At 46.8% G+C, this 22,157-nt stretch overlaps 1 protein-coding gene across 6 annotated transcripts in view; it reads left to right on the top strand.

The window, feature by feature from the left end:
* SPOP (speckle type BTB/POZ protein) overlaps window positions 1-22,157 on the top strand; it is a 66,155-nt gene that overhangs the window by 628 nt on the left and 43,370 nt on the right. The window contains exons 2-3 of one of the 6 annotated variants that reach the window (XM_078768871.1): window positions 6,418-6,488; window positions 11,325-11,446. The exons of 1 other annotated variant lie outside the window; for it this stretch is intronic. In XM_078768871.1, coding sequence (XP_078624997.1) covers window positions 11,349-11,446 — 98 coding nt within the window. In that variant the 5' untranslated portion in view covers window positions 6,418-6,488; window positions 11,325-11,348. Of the gene's footprint in view, window positions 1-357; window positions 587-6,417; window positions 6,508-10,480; window positions 11,075-11,324; window positions 11,447-22,157 lie in introns of those variants that run through there. 4 more of the 6 variants (XM_068123225.2, XM_078768872.1, XM_068123229.2 and 1 more) reach the window with 4 other exon arrangements.

Here is a 22,157-nt window from a genome sequence, read left to right on the forward strand (position 1 = left end):
AACAATGGATGTAATCAAAGGGATGTTGATCGAGGTATGATAACTGTCATGGGAAGCAAGGAAAAGTTGACTATCGGGGGTTAACCATCCGTTGACCTCTTTTGCTCCGACAAACGGTTAACACCCAAAATATCAGCTTCTCCTAACTTCCCGTGGCGTTTAACATTCCTCAACGCTCTGTTGATTTCATGCATTATTCTCTAAATAAATTGGCCACCCCTGTAGTTGAAGTTTGTTTACGAATGGCTAGGTGACATTTTACACCTAAAGTCTTTGGGATATTTATATTGGGATGACGCAGACTGTTGTTGCTTCCCTTGTTCATTCCAGTATTATTTCTTTCCATGTTCATTACAGTTCCAATACATGATCAGGATGCAACAGGACAAAAGGAACAGCAGAGAGTGCCAGGAAACATAAACATCCGTTGAATGCCAAGATAGAGGCAAACTTGGACAAGCAATGGGTATGGGGAGGAATGGGGGGCATGAGTGGATGCAAGAAGTCGACAAGATGGATACAAAAGGAAATTCTCAGGAGGGAAAACTGGAAATGAATTGTGGTTGGATTGCGGTGGTTAACGAGCGTATGTATGAACATTTTGCTCTCTCCATTTTTCCTTCATGGCTCATCATGGTTTTGAATTGGGGATGATCTGAGATATTGGTGCACAGCTGTGAAGACCTGAAGGGAAGAATGGGATTGAAGGGAATGTGTAAGTTGCTTCCAGAGGTTAAAAAAAAAAAATAATTGTATACAAGATCGAGGCTCGTGTAACAGCTAACATTAATCACAAAAAGACAAAACTGATGCATAAAACATAAGATAAAGAGCGTGGGAGACAAGATGGGGAGAGAGAGGGAAGCAAACAAGCACAACAGTAGAGAACAGGGACATCGGGAGATCTGTGGGAGGGAGGGGAGAGGGCTTGGGGGGGGGGGGAGGAGGCATGGGAAGGGGGGGTGGGAGAGGTATGAAACACATGGACATTGATTGCTAGGACTTCCATGAAAGAAGTCGGAATTTCAAAAAAGTGGAAATGGGGTGAATTAACGGGGGTAGAAAAGATCAAGGTTTTGGATGGGGGAAGACAAGAGATGGTGGTAAACAGCTGTTTTAAAGATCTGGAGGGAGGAGTGGGATTGAATAGAGTGAAGGAGCTTGTTCCAGAGGCGGGAGAAAAGACGAATGAAAGAGTGAAGGTGAATAGAGAGTCTTGATTTTGGCAGTTTAACCATAAGAGGGTTGCAGGCAGCTCTTGTGCGACCTGTAGGAATATTTGGGGGACAGAGCACAGACAGAGCTGGGGGAGCTAGGCCGGAGAGGAGTCCGTAGAAGACAGAAAGACCACCAACCTGCCTGCAGTGAGTAAGTGAAAGGCCCAAGAGTTAGCTTTATCGTGGGGGATTACAATGATTCTGAAAGCTTTGGTTTCAACAGCGTGAAGCTGAGCTGGGTGTGAGGCAGGAGCACCAGCCCAGAGGGGAGAACAGTATTCCATTGAGCTGCGGGTGAAAGCCTTGAATGTGGTGAGGAGCTCAGGTGTGCCAAGGAAGGACGTCGCATGACGGAGGATGCCTAGTCGGCGACTGGCTTTGGAGGCCAGCTTGGAAATGTGGTTTTCCCAGGAAAGATCATGGCAGATAGTGAGTCCCAAAAGCTTGAGTGACGGAACTTCTTGGAGAGCATTGTTCAGAAAGTAGATGGGAAGGTTTTCCAGACAATCTTTTCGGAGAGACATGGTAAGAGTGTGAGATTTGTCAGGATTGAAAGACATGTTCCACTTGTTTGACCAGTCTGTGATTTTGTCCAGGTCTGCAGAGAGTGAGGAGGCTGCAGACTGCCGATCTGAGGGATGAGGTATGGAGCGGCAGAGAGTGGAGTCATCAGCAAAGAGATAGAGAGGATTTTCCAGAGAGTCGGAGAGATCATTGATGAAGACCAGAAAAAGCACAGGGCCCAGAACACTGCCTTGGGGAACTCCAGCCTTAACGGGAAGGGGAGATGAGAGAAATCCATTCACGGCCACACGTGGACTACGACTAGAGAGGAAGTTCGCAAGCCATGCGTGGAGATTTCCATGGATACCGTAGGAGGAGTGTTTGGAGAGCAGTGTGGGGTGCCAGACCGTATCAGAGGCACGAGATATGTCAAGGGAGACAGCTCTGATTTCCTGTTTGGCATTAAGGACCTCCATCCATTGTTGAGACAGAAGAAGCAGCATGTCCAGAGTAGAATGACCTGGTTTGAATCCAAATTGATGATCCGAGATCAAGCCATTGGAGAAGAGGAAGGATTTGATGTCAGAAGCGATGATTGATTCCATTACCTTGCTGATTATTGGGAGCAAGGTGATTGGTCTGTAGTTGCAAGGATCTGTTTTTGCAACTTTTTTGTGTAAAGCGGTAATGTTGGCTGATTTCCACGCTGATGGCAGATGACCTTGAGCAAAGGAGAGGGTGAAGAGAACAGAGAGAGGGTGAGATAGAGCAGCAGAGCAGGATTTTCGGACCCGTGGGCTGATGCCATCTGGTCCAGTTGCAGAATCAGAGTCGAGGTTTGACAAAAACTTCTCCGCCTTGTCAGGAGTGAAGGACACAGAGTCCTGGAGCAGCCGGGTTCGACTGGGAAAGGTGAGTACAGAGAGACATGGGTTTGAGGACACAATACAGAACACAGACACAATAGTTTGAGGCAAACAAAGAGTTGAGGCATTTGGCTTTTTCACGTGCGGCGTCAGCTGTGTCGCTGTTTGAGGTAAGGGAGGGGATGGAAGGGGAACAAACACCAGAAACAGATTTGACCAGACGCCACCAAGTTTTGGATGAGGGAGATAGGTTTGAGAGTTTAGTCTTGAGAGTGGAGATATATTGTTTCCTGGCTCTCCTGAGGGTAGACACACATTTGTTCCTAGCTTTGTGAAAGGAACAGATTTCCTTCAGTTGGATTAGCCTTCCATGAGGTGAAGGCAAGTTGCTTCATGGCAACTGCCTCACCACAAGCTTTAGTGTACCATGGACGGGAGGAAGGGTATGACAACTGAAGACGAGATGGGATAAATCTGTAAATGAGAGAGGGCAGTTTACTTTGGAAGAATTCCCAGGAAGAGTTGTTGTCAGAGGCAGTGGAGATGGGAGACCAGTCCAGATGATTGATGGCTGCATGAAGACCGTGCCAGTCAGCCTGAGTGAAATGCATGACTCGTCGGCACTGACGAGGCTCTCTGAGAATGGCCAGAGAGATGTCCACTTTAACAAGCACATGATCAGAAGAACCGATTGGAGCAATAGAAGAGCAGCAGACATTTGCAGGGAAGTTAGTCATAACCAAGTCATAACCAGAGGTGGGAAAATAGAGGAATTAATGAGGGAAGGTGAGCAGCGATCCTGGATTTCGTGAGTTTCATAATAAGGGGGTTGATGGTGGACCATGTGCTCGCTGAGAATCCTTTGGGGGACAAAGCATGGAAAGAGCAGAGGGTGCAAGACCAGAAATGAGAGGTAGAAGACAGAGAGACCACCGACCTGTCTGCGATAGGAGTTCACATGTGCCAAGGAAGGACTTTGTACGACGGAGGATGCTCAGTCGGCGGCTGGCTTTGTGTTCCAGCTTTGAAATGTGGTATGCCCAAGAAAGATCAGGGTTGATAGTGAGGCCTTGGAGTTTGAAAGACTGAACTTAAGATGATCGTTAAGAGAGTAGATAGGAGGGTTTGCCAGACGGTCCTTTCGAAGAGAGATGGTGAGAGTGTGAGATTTGTCAACATTGAATGAATGAATGATCGTTTTAAGGCCATTAGATTTGTCAACATTGAAAGACATATTCCAAGTGTTTGATCAGCTTGTGATCTTGTTAAGTTCTGAAGAGAGGGAAGAGGAGTTCCTCTGCGTGTGTGAAGGCAGAAGAGCAACTCCATTTGTTGGCCTGCTTCTGTTTGTGTCTCTGTCTGTCAGCAGGATAACTCAAAAAGTTATGGATGGATTCAAACGAAATTTGGTGGATAGGTTGGGTGTCTGACAAGGGGAGATAGGGCCAAAAACTATATGTAGCATGATATCTCAAAGTTATGGACAGCTTCGGATGAAACTTCGTGGACAGGTTGGGTGCCTGCCAATGACGAATTGATTTGACATTGGTGAAGATTCGGATCTGGATACAAGAATTTATGTTGATTTTTACCTCGGGCACCGAAGGGCTAACTAGCTGCACTAATTAATGCCGCAAATCGGGACTGTGCCACACGTACAATGTATCTAGACCAGATCACGAGGCTTCACTCGGCCGTAATTAGAGGCAAGGCATGTGGTCCCAATTTGTGTAGCGTCTGGCTGATTTGGTGGCATCCTCAGCACGGTATCATGGCATTAGTGGACGCCTGATCCGGCCTGAGGCCATTGAAACAGCTATCCCTTACGGTCCCATTGAAGCAACCAGCACCGTGCTTGTTCCAGGCAACTGGAGCAAACTGCACGGCTACAGCAATAATGATATTACATTTGTCTGTCCATTTTTCCTTAATGGCTGGCTTTGCCTGCCATTGGTGAGGGGGTGTTCTACTGGTATTTCTGTGACAGTCTACATTGTCTACCTTGTCTTCATGGGGCATAGATGTACTTGAAGCCATGACACCAAAGATTGCTGCAATAACTGTCGTACTACCTCTGCTGTGGTTACAATGAACTATTACTTTGATTCAGTCGGAGTTTAGATGAGATGTTTGCATTTCTTCCTCGCGGCATACCTTTCTCGAGTTTGTGGAAATTTCGTTCATATCAACTGGTGATTCAGGACATTGTAGAGATTCTTTTGCAGAATCTAGTTCCTGTAAAGTGTAAAACCAGGGAAGTCATGGGTCGCCCACCACGATGGTAGAGCCTGGAGATGGAGTGGACAGCGATTTGTAAATTGTTCCATGTGATAGCATGAGTGATATGGGCTGGCATTAAAGTTGGCTGAAGAACGGATTGAGATCGAGTCGTTATTTGAAGAGATGCTGTGATGTGTCAGATACAGGGATTAAGATCATGACACCTGTTGTCGCTCGTCTTGTCCAACAGCAAGAGCACAACTTCATCTATAATGGACATGAAAAACCCAATCCAAATTGTGCACATATTCTCAACGTTGCACTTCAGGACCACATCATCACCCACATGGACTGGTTTGCATGCTCTCCAGACGTTAATCCGATTGATCATGTTTGGGACATCCTTGGGAGACATGTTTTTGTTTCCCAAGTCTGCCAAGTGTGTATTGATAAAGTCGAAGTGGCCCGCTGGTCGAAGAATAGCACAACATCCCACAATAAGAGTTGGAGGGTCAAATTTGGTCAATGATGTGTAAAAGCTTGCATGAGGGTCAGTGGTGTCCATGCACTTTTTATTTTATTTTATTTTTTACAGGATCGAAAGCTCGTAGTTGAGCGGCCCCATGCACACATATGTCTCGCACACATGCACATACAGACAAATACACAAGGCACATCGCAGGCCCGTTATTCGAGACCAACACAGCCACTGAGCTTGGGGGAAGTGTCGTCACTTCCCAGAGCACTGGATACCAGTGACGTCACATCAATGGTGCTGCCCTTCTCACCGCACTCAGCATGGCATTTTCGAAGGAGGCATTTCCTCCTCCCCATGGATACCAACCTATGGGGATTGTCTGTGCTCTTATGCTTTTAAATGCTGAACGTGGAGGAGGAGGAGGAAGTAGCATATATCTTTAAAAAAAATATCTTTAGTATGGCTTGGCCGTGGTTTCAACCGCCGACCTCCCATACTCCTAGCAGAAGCTCCGGCTATTACACCACCAATTGTGGTTAAAGCCATTTCTTCCGATGAAATTTTTTGTGATCATTTGGAGGTTGGTGTCATTTTCTATTTGCATGCTCATTGCAGACAGCCATTTTTTCTGCATTACAACGCAACGTTAACCTCCACTGACATCGTGCTTGTTTATGATGTTGTCGGATCAAGGATTTGGTCCTTTTCCAACCAGAATATGAACACTTTATAACGTGGAATGAAAATAATAAAAGCCTCACCTTGTGAGTCTTCATTTTGAGGCATGTATAATGACCACATCGTTCATTTGGTCCATTGGTATTTATCATTTAAAAATCTGATCTGAAATATCCTGACATCAATGTACTTCATTTACAACAAATGGTTGATGTGTACACTTGTGGCATGGAAGGAAATTAAAAAAAATTTTTTTGGAGATGTTACAATTAACGGTCCTTATCGTTTATGTAAAAGTGCACGGATGTCTTCACATGTACTCGCGTCACATTGACTAGTTCAATCCTTAAACAATCCTCTTCCTCATATTCCCCTTCTCTATTCTTACCTCTTAAATTCCCTCTTCTTCCCCTCCCCATTCTCTCTTTCCTCATCATCCCCTCTCCACTTCCAGGTTGCACCTCTCTCCTGATCTTCAGACACTTTGCGATGTGATTCAATGGACAAAAATGGAACGAGACTATCGTAACGTTTGGCTTGCTTGGTTAATTTTTTAATTTTTTAATTTAGCTACAGAGTCGAGGCTCGTGAAAGAGCTAACATTTATCAAACAAACAAATCAAACAAATAAGCAAACAAAGTATATAAAAAGGGGAGCGGTCGACAAGATGGGGAGAGAAGGGGAGGAAGCACACAAACACAACATTTGAGAGCAGGGACATCGGGAGATGTGTGGGAGGGAGAGGGCCTGAGGGGGTGGGGGCAGGATAGGTATAAAACGCAAGGACACCAAGGACTTCCAGGAAAGAAGTCGACACCTCAAAAAGTCGATTTGGGGTGAAATTAGCGGGGGTAGAAAAGATCAAGGTTTTGGATTGGGGAAGATAAGAGATGGTGGTGAACAGCCATTTTAAAGACCTGGAGGGACAAGTCGGATTGAAGAGAGTGAGGGAGTTTGTTCCAGAGGCGGGAGAAAAGAGGAATGAAGGAGTGAAGGTGAGCAGAGAGTCTTGATTTTGGCAGTTTAACCATAAGAGGGTTGCAGGCAGATCTTGTGCGACCTGTAGGAATATTTGCGGGACAGAGCCCAGAGAGAGCTGGGGGAGCAAGGCCGGACAGGAGTCGGTAGAAGACGGAAAGACCATCAACCTGCCTGCGGTGAGTAAGTGAAAGGCCCTCGGAGATAGCGTCATCGCGGGAGATCCCAATGATTCTGAATGCTTTGGTTTCAACAGCGTGAAGACGAGCTGGGTGTGAGGCAGGAGCACCAGCCCAGAGGGGAGAGCAGTACTCCATTGAGCTGCGGATGAAAGCCTTGTATGTGGTGAGGAGCTCAGGTGTGCCAAGGAAGGACTTCGCACGACAGAGGATGCCCAGTCGCCGACTGGGCATCCTCCGTCCTCTGAAGGACTGGGCACTGGGCATCCTCCCCTTCCTCCGACTGGGCACTGTACATCCTCCCCTTCTCTCCCCACGACGGAGGATGCCCAGTCGGCGACTGGCTTTGGAGGCGAGCTTGGAAATGTGGTTTTCCCAGGAAAGATCATGGCAGATAGTGAGACCCAAAAGCTTGAGTGACAGAACTTCTTGGAGAGGATTATTCAGAAAGTAGATGGGAGGGTTGTCCAGTCGGTCTTTTCGGAGAGACATCGTAAGAGTGTGAGATTTGTCAGGATTGAAAGACATGTTCCACTTGTTTGCCCAGTCTGTGATTTTGTCCAGGTCTGCAGAGAGTGAGGAGGCTGCAGACTGCCGATCTGAGGGATGAGGAATGGAGCGGCAGAGAGTGGAGTCATCAGCAAAGAGATAGAGAGGATTTTCAAGAGAGTCAGAGAGATCATTGATGAAGACCAGAAAAAGCACAGGGCCCAGAACACTGCCTTGGGGAACTCCAGCCTGAACAGGAAGAGGAGATGAGAGAAACCAATTCAGGGCCACACGTTGACTACGACTAGAGAGGAAGTCCGCCAGCCATGCGTGGAGATTTCCATGGATACCAAAGGAGGAGAGTTTGGTGAGCAGAGCGGGGTGCCAGACCGTATCGAAGGCACGTGATATGTTGAGGGAGACAGCTCTAATTTCCTGTTTGGCATTGAGGACCTCCATCCATTGTTGAGACAGCAGAAGCAGCATGTCCAGAGTAGAGTGACCTGGTCTGAAACCAAATTGATGATCAGAGATCAAGCCATTGGAGAAGTGGAAAGATTTCATATCCGAAGCAATGATGGATTCCATGACTTTGCTGATAATTGGGAGAAGGCTGATTGGTCTGTAGTTGCTAGGATCTGTTTTTGCACCTTTTTTGTGTAAAGCGGTGATGTTGGCTGATTTCCAAGCAGATGGCAGTTGACCTTGAGCAAAAGAGAGGGTGAAGAGAACAGAGAGAGGGAGTGAAAGAGCAGAAGAACAGCATTTTAGGACCCGTGGGCTGATGCCGTCAGGTCCAGTTGCAGAATCAGAGTCGAGGGTTGACAGAAACTTTTCCACCTTGTCAGGAGGAAAGGACACGGAGTCCAGGAGCAGCTGGGTACGACTGGGTATGGTGGGTACAGAGAGGGATGGGTTTGGGACAAGATTTAGAGGCAAACACAGAGTTGAGGCATTCAGCTTTTCCACGTGCGGAGTCAGCTGTGTAGCCGTTTGAGGTAATGGAGGGGATGGAGGGGGAACAAACACCAGAAACAGATTTGACCAGGTGCCACCAGGATTTGGAAGAGGGAGACAGATAAGAGAGTTCAGTCATGAGAACGGAGAGATATTGTTTCCTGGCTCTCCTGAGGGTGGGCACACACTTGTTTCGGGCTTTGTGAAAGGAAATGAGATTTCCTTCCGTTGGATTTGCTTTCCAGGAGACGAAGGCAAGTTGTTTCTGGGCAACAGCCTCACCACAAGATTCCATGTACCATGGACGGGAAGAAGGGTATGACAACTGAAGACGAGATGGGATAAATCTGTGCATTAGAGAGAGCAATTTACTCTGGAAGAATTCCCAGGATGAGTTGTCAGAGGTGGTAGAGATGGGAGACCAGTCCAGATGATTGATGGCTGCTTGAAGACCGTACCAGGTGGCCTGAGTGAAATGCCAGACTTGTCGACGCTGAGCAGGCTCCCTGAGAATGGTCGAGAGATGTCCACTTTGACAAGCACATGATCAGATGAGCCGATTCGAGCAGAAGAAGAGCAGCAGACATTTTCAGGGGAATTAGTCATAACCAAGTCCAGAAGAGAAGATGCTCCGTTGACTGAGATCCGGGTCAGGAAATTGACAGATTGTGTCAGTCCCAGTGAGTCACAGAAGTCCTTTGCTGAAGAGCCATGGCTGGTGAGAGAGGTACCCACACCCAGCCAACTGGCATGGTGACAATTGAAATCACCACATATGAGGAAGAGAGAGTTCTGATGAGTAGATAGAAGTTGGTCCATATTATCAGACAGCGAGATGTAGATAGAGTCATCACTGTTTGGTGGACGGTACAACACATATGAACAAGAGGTGGGAGCGAAGGGGAAGCCGTAGCCAGAGGTATTCCTGGGGGTGAGGTGGAGAGAGTGCAGTGCAGGGCGAGTGAGGAAGAGAGTTTTTGACAAAGATAGTAACCCCACCTCCAGGACGAGGCTCAGGTATATCGTACCGGAGGAGGGAGCAACCCGGGAGAGATACTAAGGAATCAGAGACATCATGAAGGAGGAAAGTTTCTGTTGAGCAGATCACGTCTGGTTTGTCAGAAGCAACCTGTATGGAGAGATCAGTTAAGTTTGAACGAAGGCCCCGGATGTTTGAGGTCCATACCGTTAATGAAGAGGAAGGGGGAGCATCGGGTACAGAACAGGGGGGGGTAAGGGGAGGGGTAGGGTAAGATGTGGAAGAGGTGGAAGAGGTAGGGAGAGCTGTTGAAGGTGTGTCAGAGATTTCAGAATAGCTCGGAGAAAGGGAAGGATGGGGCGGGCAAAAGGTTTGATGGCGATTGGGTGAGGCACAATGAGGTGTTATTTGAGGAGGGGGAAGAGCGAGGCAGAAGGTTGGGGGAGATGGAGGTGAGAGTTGGAAGGGGGAAGAAGCGGGGAGGACGCTTTGAGGAGGGGGAGCAAGAGGGGGGAAATTGAGAAGAAATGAGGGTGGGGAGATTTGAAGGGGAGGAGCGAGGGGGGAGTTTAGGAGGGAAGGGACAAGGGGAGGGATTTGAAAGGGATGGTATATGGGGGAGATTTGGAGGGGAGGGGGGAGTCTAGGAGGGGAGGGGCGAGGGGGAGTCTTGGAGGGGAGGGGTGTGGGGGGGGGTTTAGGAGGGAAGGGGCAAGGGGGGAGATTTGAAAGGGATGGGTGATGGGGAGGATTTGGAGGGGAGGGGCAAGGGGGAAGATTTGAAAGGGATGGGTGATGGGGAAGATTTGGAGTGGAAGGGTGATCGGGAAGATTTGGAGGGGAGGGGTGATGGGGAAGATTTGGAGGGGAGGGGTTATGGGGAAGATTTGGAGGGGAGGGGTTATGGGGAAGATTTGGAGGGGAGGGGTGAGATTGGATTTTAGAAAGTGTACGATTAATGGGAAACGAACATTTATTGCAAAGTGAGTTTCTTGTGACCTTCGAGTCAAAAATACGTTTAAGGACGCTGGAGGGAGGATGGAGTGCAGGAGAGTTTAGGGAATGTAGAAAAGAGGCACTGTAAGAGATGGAATTTTTTTTTGGGATGAATAGATTTGGTGAGCAAGTCGAAAGCAGCCTTTTAAAGAAGAAGAAGAAGAAAAAGGTGTTATAATATATGACGGAATACAGAACTGGAGGGGAAAGTGTAAACATTTTTAAGTTTAACAGTGAAAACTATCTGGGGAAATGGGGGAGAAACATGTGGTCGAAGAACGAAAGAACGAATGAACGAATGAGAACAACAAATAAGAACAGAGAAGGAAATGTTTTTTTGTTTTTTTGTTTTTTTTTTAGTTGAGATTTTAAACAAGGAAGTAGGCTATGGGGTGAAAAGCATGGGAAAACAGAGAACGAAAGTTATTGGAGCACAAACGACGGACCGCTGAGAGAAAAACAAAGCCTCAAGGTTGGAGACTGTACAAGGCCTCAAAAGACACGACACGAATTAACACGATTTTCTATGCAGGTATGAAAGATTTGCACCGAAAATCTTCCTCGGGACACACTATACGTACAACACCATAAAATAAATACAGTTATAACGAAAATACAAATGGGAACAATTACTTAACTTCGATTTCGATGGAGAGCGTGGAGAGCTGCGAATAAACAAAACCTCGCCAGCAAGACCGGAAGTGGAAGTCAAAGTGGTTTTTGTTTTTTGTTTTTCGTGGAAGTGGTTTTTCATACATGTAATATGTTGATGTCTCCCTTAGGTGAAAGTTGTAAAATTTTCTCACATGTGGACCATCAACAACTTTAGCTTCTGTCGTGAAGAGATGGGTGAAGTTGTCAAAAGTTCAACATTCTCCGCTGGGACAAATGATAAGTTGAAATGGTAGGTCTGCTATAAATTTTTACAACACCTTCTAGTGTTGCAAACAGTTATATTTACATTTGTTTTCTTGATAAGTACGACGTCACTTTTTTATTCCGTTGCCTCACACATGATATGCATACCCGTCTCCATCTTGTCCAGCAATATAATTTGGCACCCCTGCACCGCAGACTCATTTGGCGATAATCTGTGGTTGCAGACTGGCAACTCTCAATTATTGACCAAGACTTCGGCACCGTTGTAACGGTGTAAATGCTTCTGGTTTCTTTGGGTGGAAGATGTGCATGGAATTGAATCATGCAGACTGTGTATAGGGTGGGGAACCATGACTGGACCGATGAAATGTGTACTGGTGGATAGAAAAGCTTGCATAAGACAAAGTGTGCGCACAGAGTCCTGGGAGACCACTCGAGGCCATGTCATGCAACCAGTACAGCCCTACTACAGTACTTCCTTAATGAAGTGGATGACTTCCTGTCTTGTATTGTGACTGGAGACAAAAAAGGGTGTTCCAATACACATCTTGAGCATTCAACAGTCTGGCATCCTGCGTTGCTTGCCCACTCTGCCTGTGGCATACAAGGCCGCCTCCCTTCCTGTATTTATAACTTCCTCTAGTCACACACACATAGAACCCCTTCCTCCCCTTTTTGAGTGGAGGCTTGAGTTCCCAACAACTGTATGTTGGGCCAGTCTTGGTCCTCATCTATATAAATGACCTCTCCAATACTCTGGAAACCCTCTTCCTTTTTGCAAATGACTCCACATAATGTCGTACAGTATGCCATCAAACTGGAATTAATTAAATGCTGATCTGATAAATTAACATATCTTTCAATCCTGGAAAATCTCAATACCTCACCCTGTTGCTCTGGAAGGATCATCAAACGAACCCACATATCCATTTCCATAATCAGCCATTGAAAGAGGTTCAGCCTCTTGAGGTTATCGGCATCACCATCAGCCTTGACCTCTCTTTGGCCAACTGCATCCCAAATAACAATATATTTACATGTTATTGAGCCTCCAAAGCAAGCTGCAGACTGGTCATCCTTCATCAATCCAAGTCTTTCCCTGGAAAATCAGAGCTACTCACAGTCTAGTCTATAAGGCCTTTGTCCAGAGCTTAATGGAGTACTGCTCTCTCCTATGGGCTGGCATCCCAGCATCACTTCTGCTTCTCTTCATGTCTGTGAAATCTAAAGCTCTCAACAATAATGGAATCTCCCATGATTGGGCCGAACCACAAGGTCCGTTGCTTTCACATCAGATGCATGTTGGTGGTCTCTCTTTTTTTTTTTTCTTTTTTTTTTTTTTACTGCTTCTTTTAGGATACTGCTCCCTCTGCACTCTCACTCCTCCAACTCTCCACGGTAATTCCAAGAACATGTGTTCTTCCACTAACTCCCTCCTACTTAAAATAATTGCAAAATACAGACCAACGACACACCACAACTCATCCTTCGTTCCTAGCTTCTCCCGTCTATGGAGCTGCCTTCCAGGGGTTGTTTTCTCCATCCTTCCCTCCAGTGCTCCAAGCAGGCAGTGTGCCCTCACCTAATGTCATCCCCAATGGAGGATGGATGTTATCCATCCCATCCCAGATGTTATCCCAGATGTTATCCCCCATCCATCCCTATCTATATATACGTGCATTTTTTCAATGAACTGATGATGCCATTGCATTTGGCATGTCTAAAAACATATAAAAAGACACTTTATTTATGTTTTTATGTTAACTATTCACAAAGATAGGACAATTAATAGATATTTAGATTCGGGCGGTGGCCATTTTGGATTTTCCCATGTTAGGGGCGTCACGGAAAAAATTCAGCTTGGCACTATATCTGAAATAATTTAGTACCCCCTTAACATCATATACACCAATTTTGGTGCTTTTACCACAAAACCCACAATTATTTCACATATCTGCCCCACTCAAGTGAATGAGGGTGTGGGAAATGACACCACAATGGTCTCTCAAGAAAACGTTATTAATTTCCTTGATGAAACGTTTCGGAAAAGACATGTAAAAATGAAAAACTGCTTCCCGAATCTACATGACTTTATTATAACTGCAAAAAGCATGATTCGGAAACCTTATCAAGTTAACATGTCAGAAGCCCAATTCCATAGGCTAAGGAAATGTGTTACTCGAGCGGGTAAGGAACTCCAAGAATAGATGACAGAATTGAGATGAAGGTAGCGTCTCTAAACATCAATGGAGGCCGTAGTGGTGTGCGTCGCCTCCAGGTGTTTCAACTTTTTCAGAATGAAAATATTAATGTGCTAATGCTGCAGGATACACATGTAAATCAGTCTTCTGAGGTTGAGTGGTGTAAAATCTTTAAAGGTTGTCACTTTTTCTCTAGCGCTTTCATTGATGCCAATGCTGGTGTGGCAATAGTGTTACATCCCAGACTCCAGCCCTCAGAGATAAATTGTAGAGAAATTTGCCAGGGTTCTTTACTGTCTGTGGAATTTGTCAGTGGTAATCAAAAGATCTGCGTGACTAATGTATACGCCCCCAGCTTTTTAAATAAGTTCGTGGGTTTTTTAAGCACCGTTGACCTGTCAATGTTATTGTGTCTGGGGGGAGACCACAACTGCACCCTCAATCCACAACTTGATAGGAACACCTCTGAGCCTCATCTGCCCAGTGCAAGGCCTTTGGCACAGCTTGTTAAATTAATTTAAACTTGTGGATGTGTGGCGGGTACAAAACCATAACATCCGTCGGTATACATGAGTTTGTGCTTCAAGGAATCTTTTGACGATGGCTCGTTTAGACAGAATTGCCGGCAAGGGATCCCAGGATCCTGATTTTGAATCCCGGTCGATCGCTGAATTAACGCCAGGAGGGTTGACTCAGCCTGTCATCCTTCCGAGGTCGGCAAATTGAGTACTAGCTTGCTGGGATGAATGATCCCAGTGTGTACTCCAATTTAGAATTGGTACACCCGTATCCCTGCGCATCGTAAGAGGCGACTAAGGGTTGGCGTCAGGAGGGCATCCGGCCATAAAAACATTGCCTCAAACAGGGAACCATGATTGTCATGAGGCCCGCAAGGCTAACATCCGCTTTAGCGGGGAAAATGGCCTTAAAACGATCATTTATTCATATTGTTACGGACCGCGGATTAGATGTTATTTTGACCGAGCGGTGGTGTAACCGCGGCCGAACAGTTATTCCCCGACTAAAACCCGATTCAACCCAAACTTGCTTCCGTTTCCGGTCTTGCTGGCGAGGGTTCGTTTATTCTCAGCTCTCCATGCTATCCATCGAAATCGAAGTTAAGTAATTGTTCCCATTTGTATTTTCGTTATAACTATTTATTTTATGGTGTATATATTGTCTCCCGACGAAGATTTTCGGTGCAAATCTTTCATACCTGTATTGAAAATCGTGTTAATTCGGGTCGTGTTTTGAGGCCTTGTAGTTGTACAGTGAACACTGTACAACCTTGAGGCTTTGTTTTTCTCTCAGCGGTCCGTGTTTTTGTGATCCAATAACTTTCGTTCTCTGTTTTCCCAATCTTTTCACCCCATAGCCCTCTTCCTTGTGTAAATCACAACTCAAAAAAATCAAAAAAAAAAAACATTTCCTTCTCTGTTCTCATTCGTTTATTCATTCTTATTCGTTCGTTCGTTCGTTCTTCGACCACGTGTTTCTCCCCCATTTCCCCAGATAGATTGTCAAATTTCAACTCGTTATTTTATCATCCATGCGTTATTGTTTTGATTATAATTACTTTTGGTTTGAATTTCCTGTAACTTGTAATTATTTAATCGTGTTCTGCTCCTCGTGTGCGGCCTTGTAGTTGTACCCCCGTCGGTGTTTGTTATCTTAATCGTGTTTTGCTTGGCTCTTAGTTTTTTTCCCTTCTACCCCGAACATAATACTCTGTCTAACGTTCTAAATCCCCACCTCCCCCCTCCCCCCACCCCCAAAAACCAAACAAACAAAAAAAAAACCAAAAACATTTATTTTCCTTTCTCCACGTGTACTGTTGACTCATCCTGTATTTTCTGTCCAGGTGTGCTGTTCGCCCCGCCCCCATTAACTCCTTGCCATCCACCGTTTGCCCTTCACGTGACTCGTGGTGGTCCCTCTCGGCTCTCCCCCCGTTGGTATTTTTGTGCACATAAGATTGTTCACGGTTCTGTTTAAATATTATTTAAATATGTATAACCTTTCCCCTTCAGTGTTTTACTCAGTGGTATTTTACAACACGCTGTTTTTCTTCCTATTTAAAAGGCTTTTCTCAATTTCCTCTCCAACTCATTCCACCTCAAAAAAAAGAAATTCAATATCTTATACGTCTCCCTCACTACATGGTCTAAATTCACATTCATTCCATCCCTCCTCCATCATTCTGAACCGGATTGCTAACTTGAAAATCACAACAAACCCAATTTGTTTTCAATGTTCGTCTTTCATTAATCATCCACTTTCTAAACTCCCCTCTTGCCCCTCCCATCCAAATCCCTCCCCTTGCACCTACACTCCTAAACTCCCCCCTTGCCCCGCCACTCTTAAACTCCCCCCCTACCCCTCCACTCCTGAACTCCCCCCTTGCCCTTCCACTCCTGAACTCCCCCCTTGCCCTTCCCCTCCTAAACTCCCCCCTCACTCCTCCCCTTCAAAACTCCCCCCCAACCCCTCCCATTCAAATCTCCCCCCATACCATTCCTCTCCAATTCTCCCTCCTCCCCCCTCCTCCTCAAAGCTGCCTCCTCCCCACTTCGTCTCCCTTCTATCTCATACCTCCACCCCCCCCCCCAACCTTCTTCTTTCCTCTGCCCCCCCTCAAACAACCCCTCTCTGTGCCTCATCCCTTCACCTTCAAACCTTTCATCCTCCTCATCCTTCCCTTTCTTGGAACTCTTCTGCAATCGCTGACACACTAACAACTGCTCTCCCTACCTCCCCCTCTCATCCTTCATCTTACCCTACTCCTCCCCTCCCCTGTCCTGTACCCGATGCTCCCCCTCTCTCTTCATTAACGGTATGGACCTCAAACATCCGGGGCCTTCGCTCAAACCTGACTGATCTCTCCATACAGGTTGCTTCTGACAATCCAGACTTGATCTGCTTAACAGAGACTTTCCTCCTTCAAGATGTCTCTGATTCCTTAATATCTCTTCCTGGTTACTCCCTCCTCCGGTATGATAGACCTGAGCCTCGGCCTGGTGGTGGGGTGGCTATCTTTATCAAAAACTCTCTTCCTCACTCTCCTTGCACTGCCCTCTCTCCTCCTCACCCCCAGGAGTACCTCTGGCTACGGCTTCCTCTCCGCTCCCACCTTTTGTTCATATGTGTTCTGTACCGTCCCCCAAACAGTGATGACTCCATCTACATTTCACTGTCTGACAACATGGACCAACTTCTATCCACTCATCCCAACTCTCTCTTCCTCATATGTGGTGACTTCAATTGTCATCATGCCACCTGGTTGGGTGTGGGTTCCTCTCTCACCAGTCATGGCACCTCAGCAAAGGACTTCTGTGACTCACTGGGATTGACACAATCTGTCAATGTCCCGACCCGGATCTCAGCCAATGGAGTATCTTCTCTTCTAGACTTGGTTATGACTAACTTCCCTGCTAATGTCTGCTGCTCTTCTTCTGCTCCAATCGGTTCTTCTGATCATGTGCTTGTCAAAGTGGACATCTCTCTGGCCATTCTCAGAGAGCCTCCTCAGCGTCGACGAGTCTGGCATTTCACTCAGGCCGACTGGGACGGTCTTCAAGCAGCCATCAATCGTCTGGATTGGTCTCCCATCTCCACTGCCTCTGACATCAATTCTTCCTGGGAATTCTTCCAAAGCAAACTGATCTCTCTCATGCACAGATTTATCCCATCTCGCCTTCAGTTGTCTTACCCTTCCTCCCGTCCATGGTACACTGAATCTTGTGGTGAGGCAGTTGCCCTGAAACAACTTGCCTTTGCCTCTTGGAAGGCTAATCCAACTGAAGGAAATCTCAGTTCCTTCCACCAAGCTCGGAACAAGTGTGTGTCTACCCTCAGGAGTGCCAGGAAGCACTATCTCTCCTCACTCAAGAATGAACTCTCAAACCTGTCTCCTTCCTCCAAATCCTGGTGGCGTCTGGTCAAATCCGTTTCTGGTGTTTGTTCCCCCTCCATCCCCTCCCTTACCTCAAATGGCCACACAGTTGACATCGCACGTGACAAAGCCGAATGCCTCAACTCTGTGTTTGCCTCAAAATCCTTAGTCCCAAACCCATCTCTCTCTGTTCCCACCTTTCCCAGTCGAACCAAACTGCTCCTGGACTCTGTGACCTTCTCTCCTGACAAGGTGGAGGAGTTTTTGTCAAACCTCGACTCTGATTCTGCAACTGGACCAGATGGCATCAGCCCACGGGTCCTAAAATCCTGCTCTGCCGCTCTATCTCACCCTCTCTCTGTTCTTTTCACCCTATCCTTTGCTCAAGGTCATCTGCCAGCATCCTGGAAATCAGCAAACATTACCGCTTTACACAAAAAAGGTGCAAAAACAGATCCTTGCAACTACAGACCAATCATCCTGCTCCGAATTATCAGCAAAGTCATGGAATCCATCATTGCTTCAGATATGAAATCTTTCCTCTTCTCCAATGGCTTGATCTCTGATCATCAATTTGGTTTCAGACCAGGTCACTCTACTCTGGACATGCTGCTTCTGCTGTCTCAACAATGGATGGAGGTCCTCAATGCCAAACAGGAAATCAGAGCTGTCTCCCTTGACATATCACGTGCCTTCGATACGGTCTGGCACCCAGCTCTGCTCACCAAACTCTCCTCCTATGGTATCCATGGAAATCTCCATGCATGGCTTGCGGACTTCCTCTCTGGTCGTAGTCAACGTGTGGCCCTGAATGGATTTCTCTCATCTCCCCTTCCCGTTCAGGCTGGAGTTCCCCAAGGCAGTGTGCTGGGCCCTGTGCTTTTTCTGGTCTTTATCAATGATCTCTCCGACTCTCTGGAAAATCCTCTGTATCTCTTTGCTGATGACTCCACTCTCTGCCGCTCCATTCCTCTTCCCTCAGATCGGCAGTCTGCAGCCTCCTCACTCTCTGAAGACCTGGACAAAATCACAGACTGGTCAAACATGTGGAACATGTCTTTCAATCCTGACAAATCTCACACTCTTACTATGTCTCTCCGAAAAGATCGACTGGACAACCCTCCCATCTACTTTCTCAACAATCCTCTCCAAGAAGTTCTGTCGCTCAAGCTTTTGGGTCTCACCATCTGCCATGATCTTTCTTGGGAAAACCACATTTCCAAGCTGGCCTCCAAAGCCAGTCGCCGACTGGGCATCCTCCGTCGTGCGAAGTCCTTCCTAGGCACACCTGAGCTCCTCACCACATACAAGGCTTTCATCCGCAGCTCAATGGAATACTGTTCTCCCCTATGGGCTGGTGCTCCTGCCTCACACCTGGCTCGGCTTCACGCTGTTGAATCCAAAGCTTTCAGAATCATTGGAATCTCCCGCGATGAAGCTATCTCTGAGGGCCTTTCACTCACTCACCGCAGGCAGGTAGGTGGTCTTTCTGTCTTCTACCGACTCCTCTCCGGCCTTGCTCCCCCAGCTCTCTCTGTGCTCTGTCCCCCAAATATTCCTACAGGTCACACAAGATCTGCCAGCCACCCTCTGATGGTTAAACTGCCGAAATCTCGGCTCTCTGCTCACCTTCACTCTTTCATTCCTCTTTTCTCCCGCCTCTGGAACAAACTCCCACACTCACTTCAATCACACTCCTCCCTCCAGGTCTTCAAAACAGCTGTTCACCACCATCTCTTATCTTCCCCCATCCAAAACCTTGATCTTTTCTACCCCCACTAATTCACACCAGATCCACCTTGTTTGAAATTCCAACTTCTTTCCTGGAAGTCTTGGCAGTGTCCATATGTTTTATACCTCTCCCACCCCCCCCCCCCCCTTCCCATGCCTCCCGCCCAAAGCCCTCTCCCTCCCACAGTTCTCTCGATGTCTCCATGTCTCTCGGTCCCTGCTCTCAAATGTTGTGTTTGTGTCCTTCCCCCTCTCTCCCCATCTTGTCTACCGCTCCCGATGTTATTTGTTTTGTGTCTGTTTGTCTTTCTGTGTGATTAATGTTCGCTCTTTCACGAGCCTCGATCTTGTATACAAAAAAAAAAAAACAAACAAAAAAAAAAAACCTTGGCCGTATCGCGCCACAGCTACTCAATCGGGAAAACTCTAAAGCGACCGAATACAAAGAAGAAGAAGACGTACAGAAGAGTAACGGGATTTATTATTTACACACACAAGCAACAAGGAGCAGTCACGATTATTTACAGGGACATGAGACGCAGGTGACACAGTGAATTCCTTATACAAGCTTAATTACCTACCCAGGACAGAACAAACAAAGACACTGACTCACGCGGGGAATTGCAGAGTGGATTGCTGGAAGGAGGTGTGTGGCTGGAGGGGGGGGGGGGGGGCGGCGGCACGGAGCTGGCTGGAGCTTGATCCCGCACGGGACGTCGGGCTGGACCTCGACGGCCGCTGATGCCACCGAGCCTGTCGTGTGCGCGGAGTCACGGGTCGGAGCTGCTTGTCTCAGTAAAAGCGCATCTGCTCTGGCGACCCAGCTCTTTCTTTGGACTCAGTAAAAGCGCAACTCTCTGACGACCCAGCTCTTTCTTTGGACTCAGTAAAAGCGCAACTCTCTGACGACCCAGCTCTTTCTTTGGACTCAGTAAAAGCGCAACTCTGACGACCCAGCTCTTGTCTGCTCCCTCCTTGTCTCAACTCCTTCGGGAACGCCCCGCCGGCGGGTTATATAGGCCCCGCCCCTCAACCTTTGCGAACCTCCCCCAAACGCTCTTCCTCCGCCCTCTCAAGCCAAACCCCTTGTTCATGGTTGGTCGAGTGGGGCTGGCTCACTCCTCCCCTCTCTGACGAGGTGGGGACCCGCCTTTCTTCCCCAACCCTGCCTCGTGGCCAATGGTGGTTGAAGAAAACCGCCCAAAATGCAGTTGGCCATCGAAATGAAATGAAAGGGGACCTATTCTTATTTCACTTGGTACAATGGAGTATTTAAGTTAATGGGAGACACAGCCTTACCCTAAGACACATAATAAGATATAAGCTATCGAACAGGGGCATTCTATGATTGGCTGACGTGTATGATTATGGACTAATTACCGAGACGCCCTTTTTACCTTTATACAACTCTGGAGGCAAGAGGGGCCATATCCAACCAATGGTACACAGCAGTTTACCACAATCCAATACACACAATTTAAAAAATGCCATCCTCATATCCGCAACAATATTTCATATTCGTTTAGACAGAATGTATATGTCAACTGTGATATGGTATGAATCTTGTCAAGAATTCTTACATAAGGCCGTCTAGTTTTTCCGACCATCACATGGTCGTTGTGGTTTGTGGTCTACCTAATCATGTTTGTAAAAGTGCATATTGGACATTCAATGTTAAACTTTTACAAAGTGCATATTTCAAAGAAGCTTTTAGAATGGTATGGAAAGAATGTGAATTGCAAAAGTAATATGAATGAATGAATGATCGTTTTAAGGCCATTTTTCCCCGCTAGAGCGGGGGCCAGCCTTGCGGGCCCCATGACAATCATGGTTCCCTGTTTGAGGCAATGTTTTTATGGCCGGATGCCCTCCTGACGCCAACCCTTAGTCGCCTCTTACGATGTGCAGGGATACGGGTGTACCAATTCTAAATCGGGGTACACACCTTGAATTGCATAAGTACTCCTACTTAAATTTAAGACGAGGGTGGGATTGCACAAAATCCCAAATTAAGTGTTTTTTGCCAACAATACTGCTCATGTAACACATTTAGTGTGGTATCCAAGCTGGCCTCCAAAGCCAGTCGCCGTCTGGGCATCCTCCGTCGTGCGAAGTCCTTTCTTGGCACTTCTGAGCTCCTCACCATATACAAAGCTTTCATCCGCATCCGCATCTGCTCTCCCCATTGGCTGGTGCTCCTGCCTCACACCAAGTTCGGCTTCACGCAGTTGAAACCAAAGCATTCAGAATCATTGGAATCGCCCGCGATGAAACCGATCCTGAGGGCCTTTCTCTCTCTCACCGCAGGCAGGTTTGTGGTCTTTCTGTCTTCTACAGACTCCTCTCCGGTCTTGCTTCCCCTGCTCTGTCTGTGCTCTGTCCCCCAAATATTCCTTCAGCACACACAAGATCTGGCAGCAACCCTCTTCTGGTGAAAATGCCAAAATCAAGACTCTCTGCTCACCTTCACTCTTTCATTCCTCTTTTCTCCTGCCTCTGGAACAAACTCCCTCACTCTCTTCAATCCCTCGCCTCCCTCCAGGTCTTTAAAACAGCTGTTCACTACCATCTCTTGTCTTCCCCCATCCAAAATCTTGATCTTTTATACCCCCGTTGAAACACCCCAAATCCGCCTCTTTCAATTAGCCAACTTATTTCCTGAAATTCCTAGTAGTATTCATTTGCTTTATACCATGTACCCCTTCCCCCTCCCCAGCACTCACCTTTCCACAGATCTACCGACGTCCTTGTTCTATACTGTTGTTGTGCTTGTGTGCTTCCCTCTCCCTCCCCCTCTTGTCTCCTGCTCCCTTCATTGTATGTTTTATGTGTCTGTGCATGTTTTCATGTTCAATGTGTTAGCTCTTACACGATCCTCAATTCTGTAAACAAATATATATATATAAATCTGC

The sequence above is a fragment of the Myxine glutinosa genome, unplaced genomic scaffold (assembly GCF_964187855.1).
Source record: "Myxine glutinosa unplaced genomic scaffold, kmMyxGlut1.1 SCAFFOLD_634, whole genome shotgun sequence".
Classification (NCBI taxonomy): Eukaryota; Metazoa; Chordata; class Myxini; order Myxiniformes; family Myxinidae; genus Myxine; species Myxine glutinosa.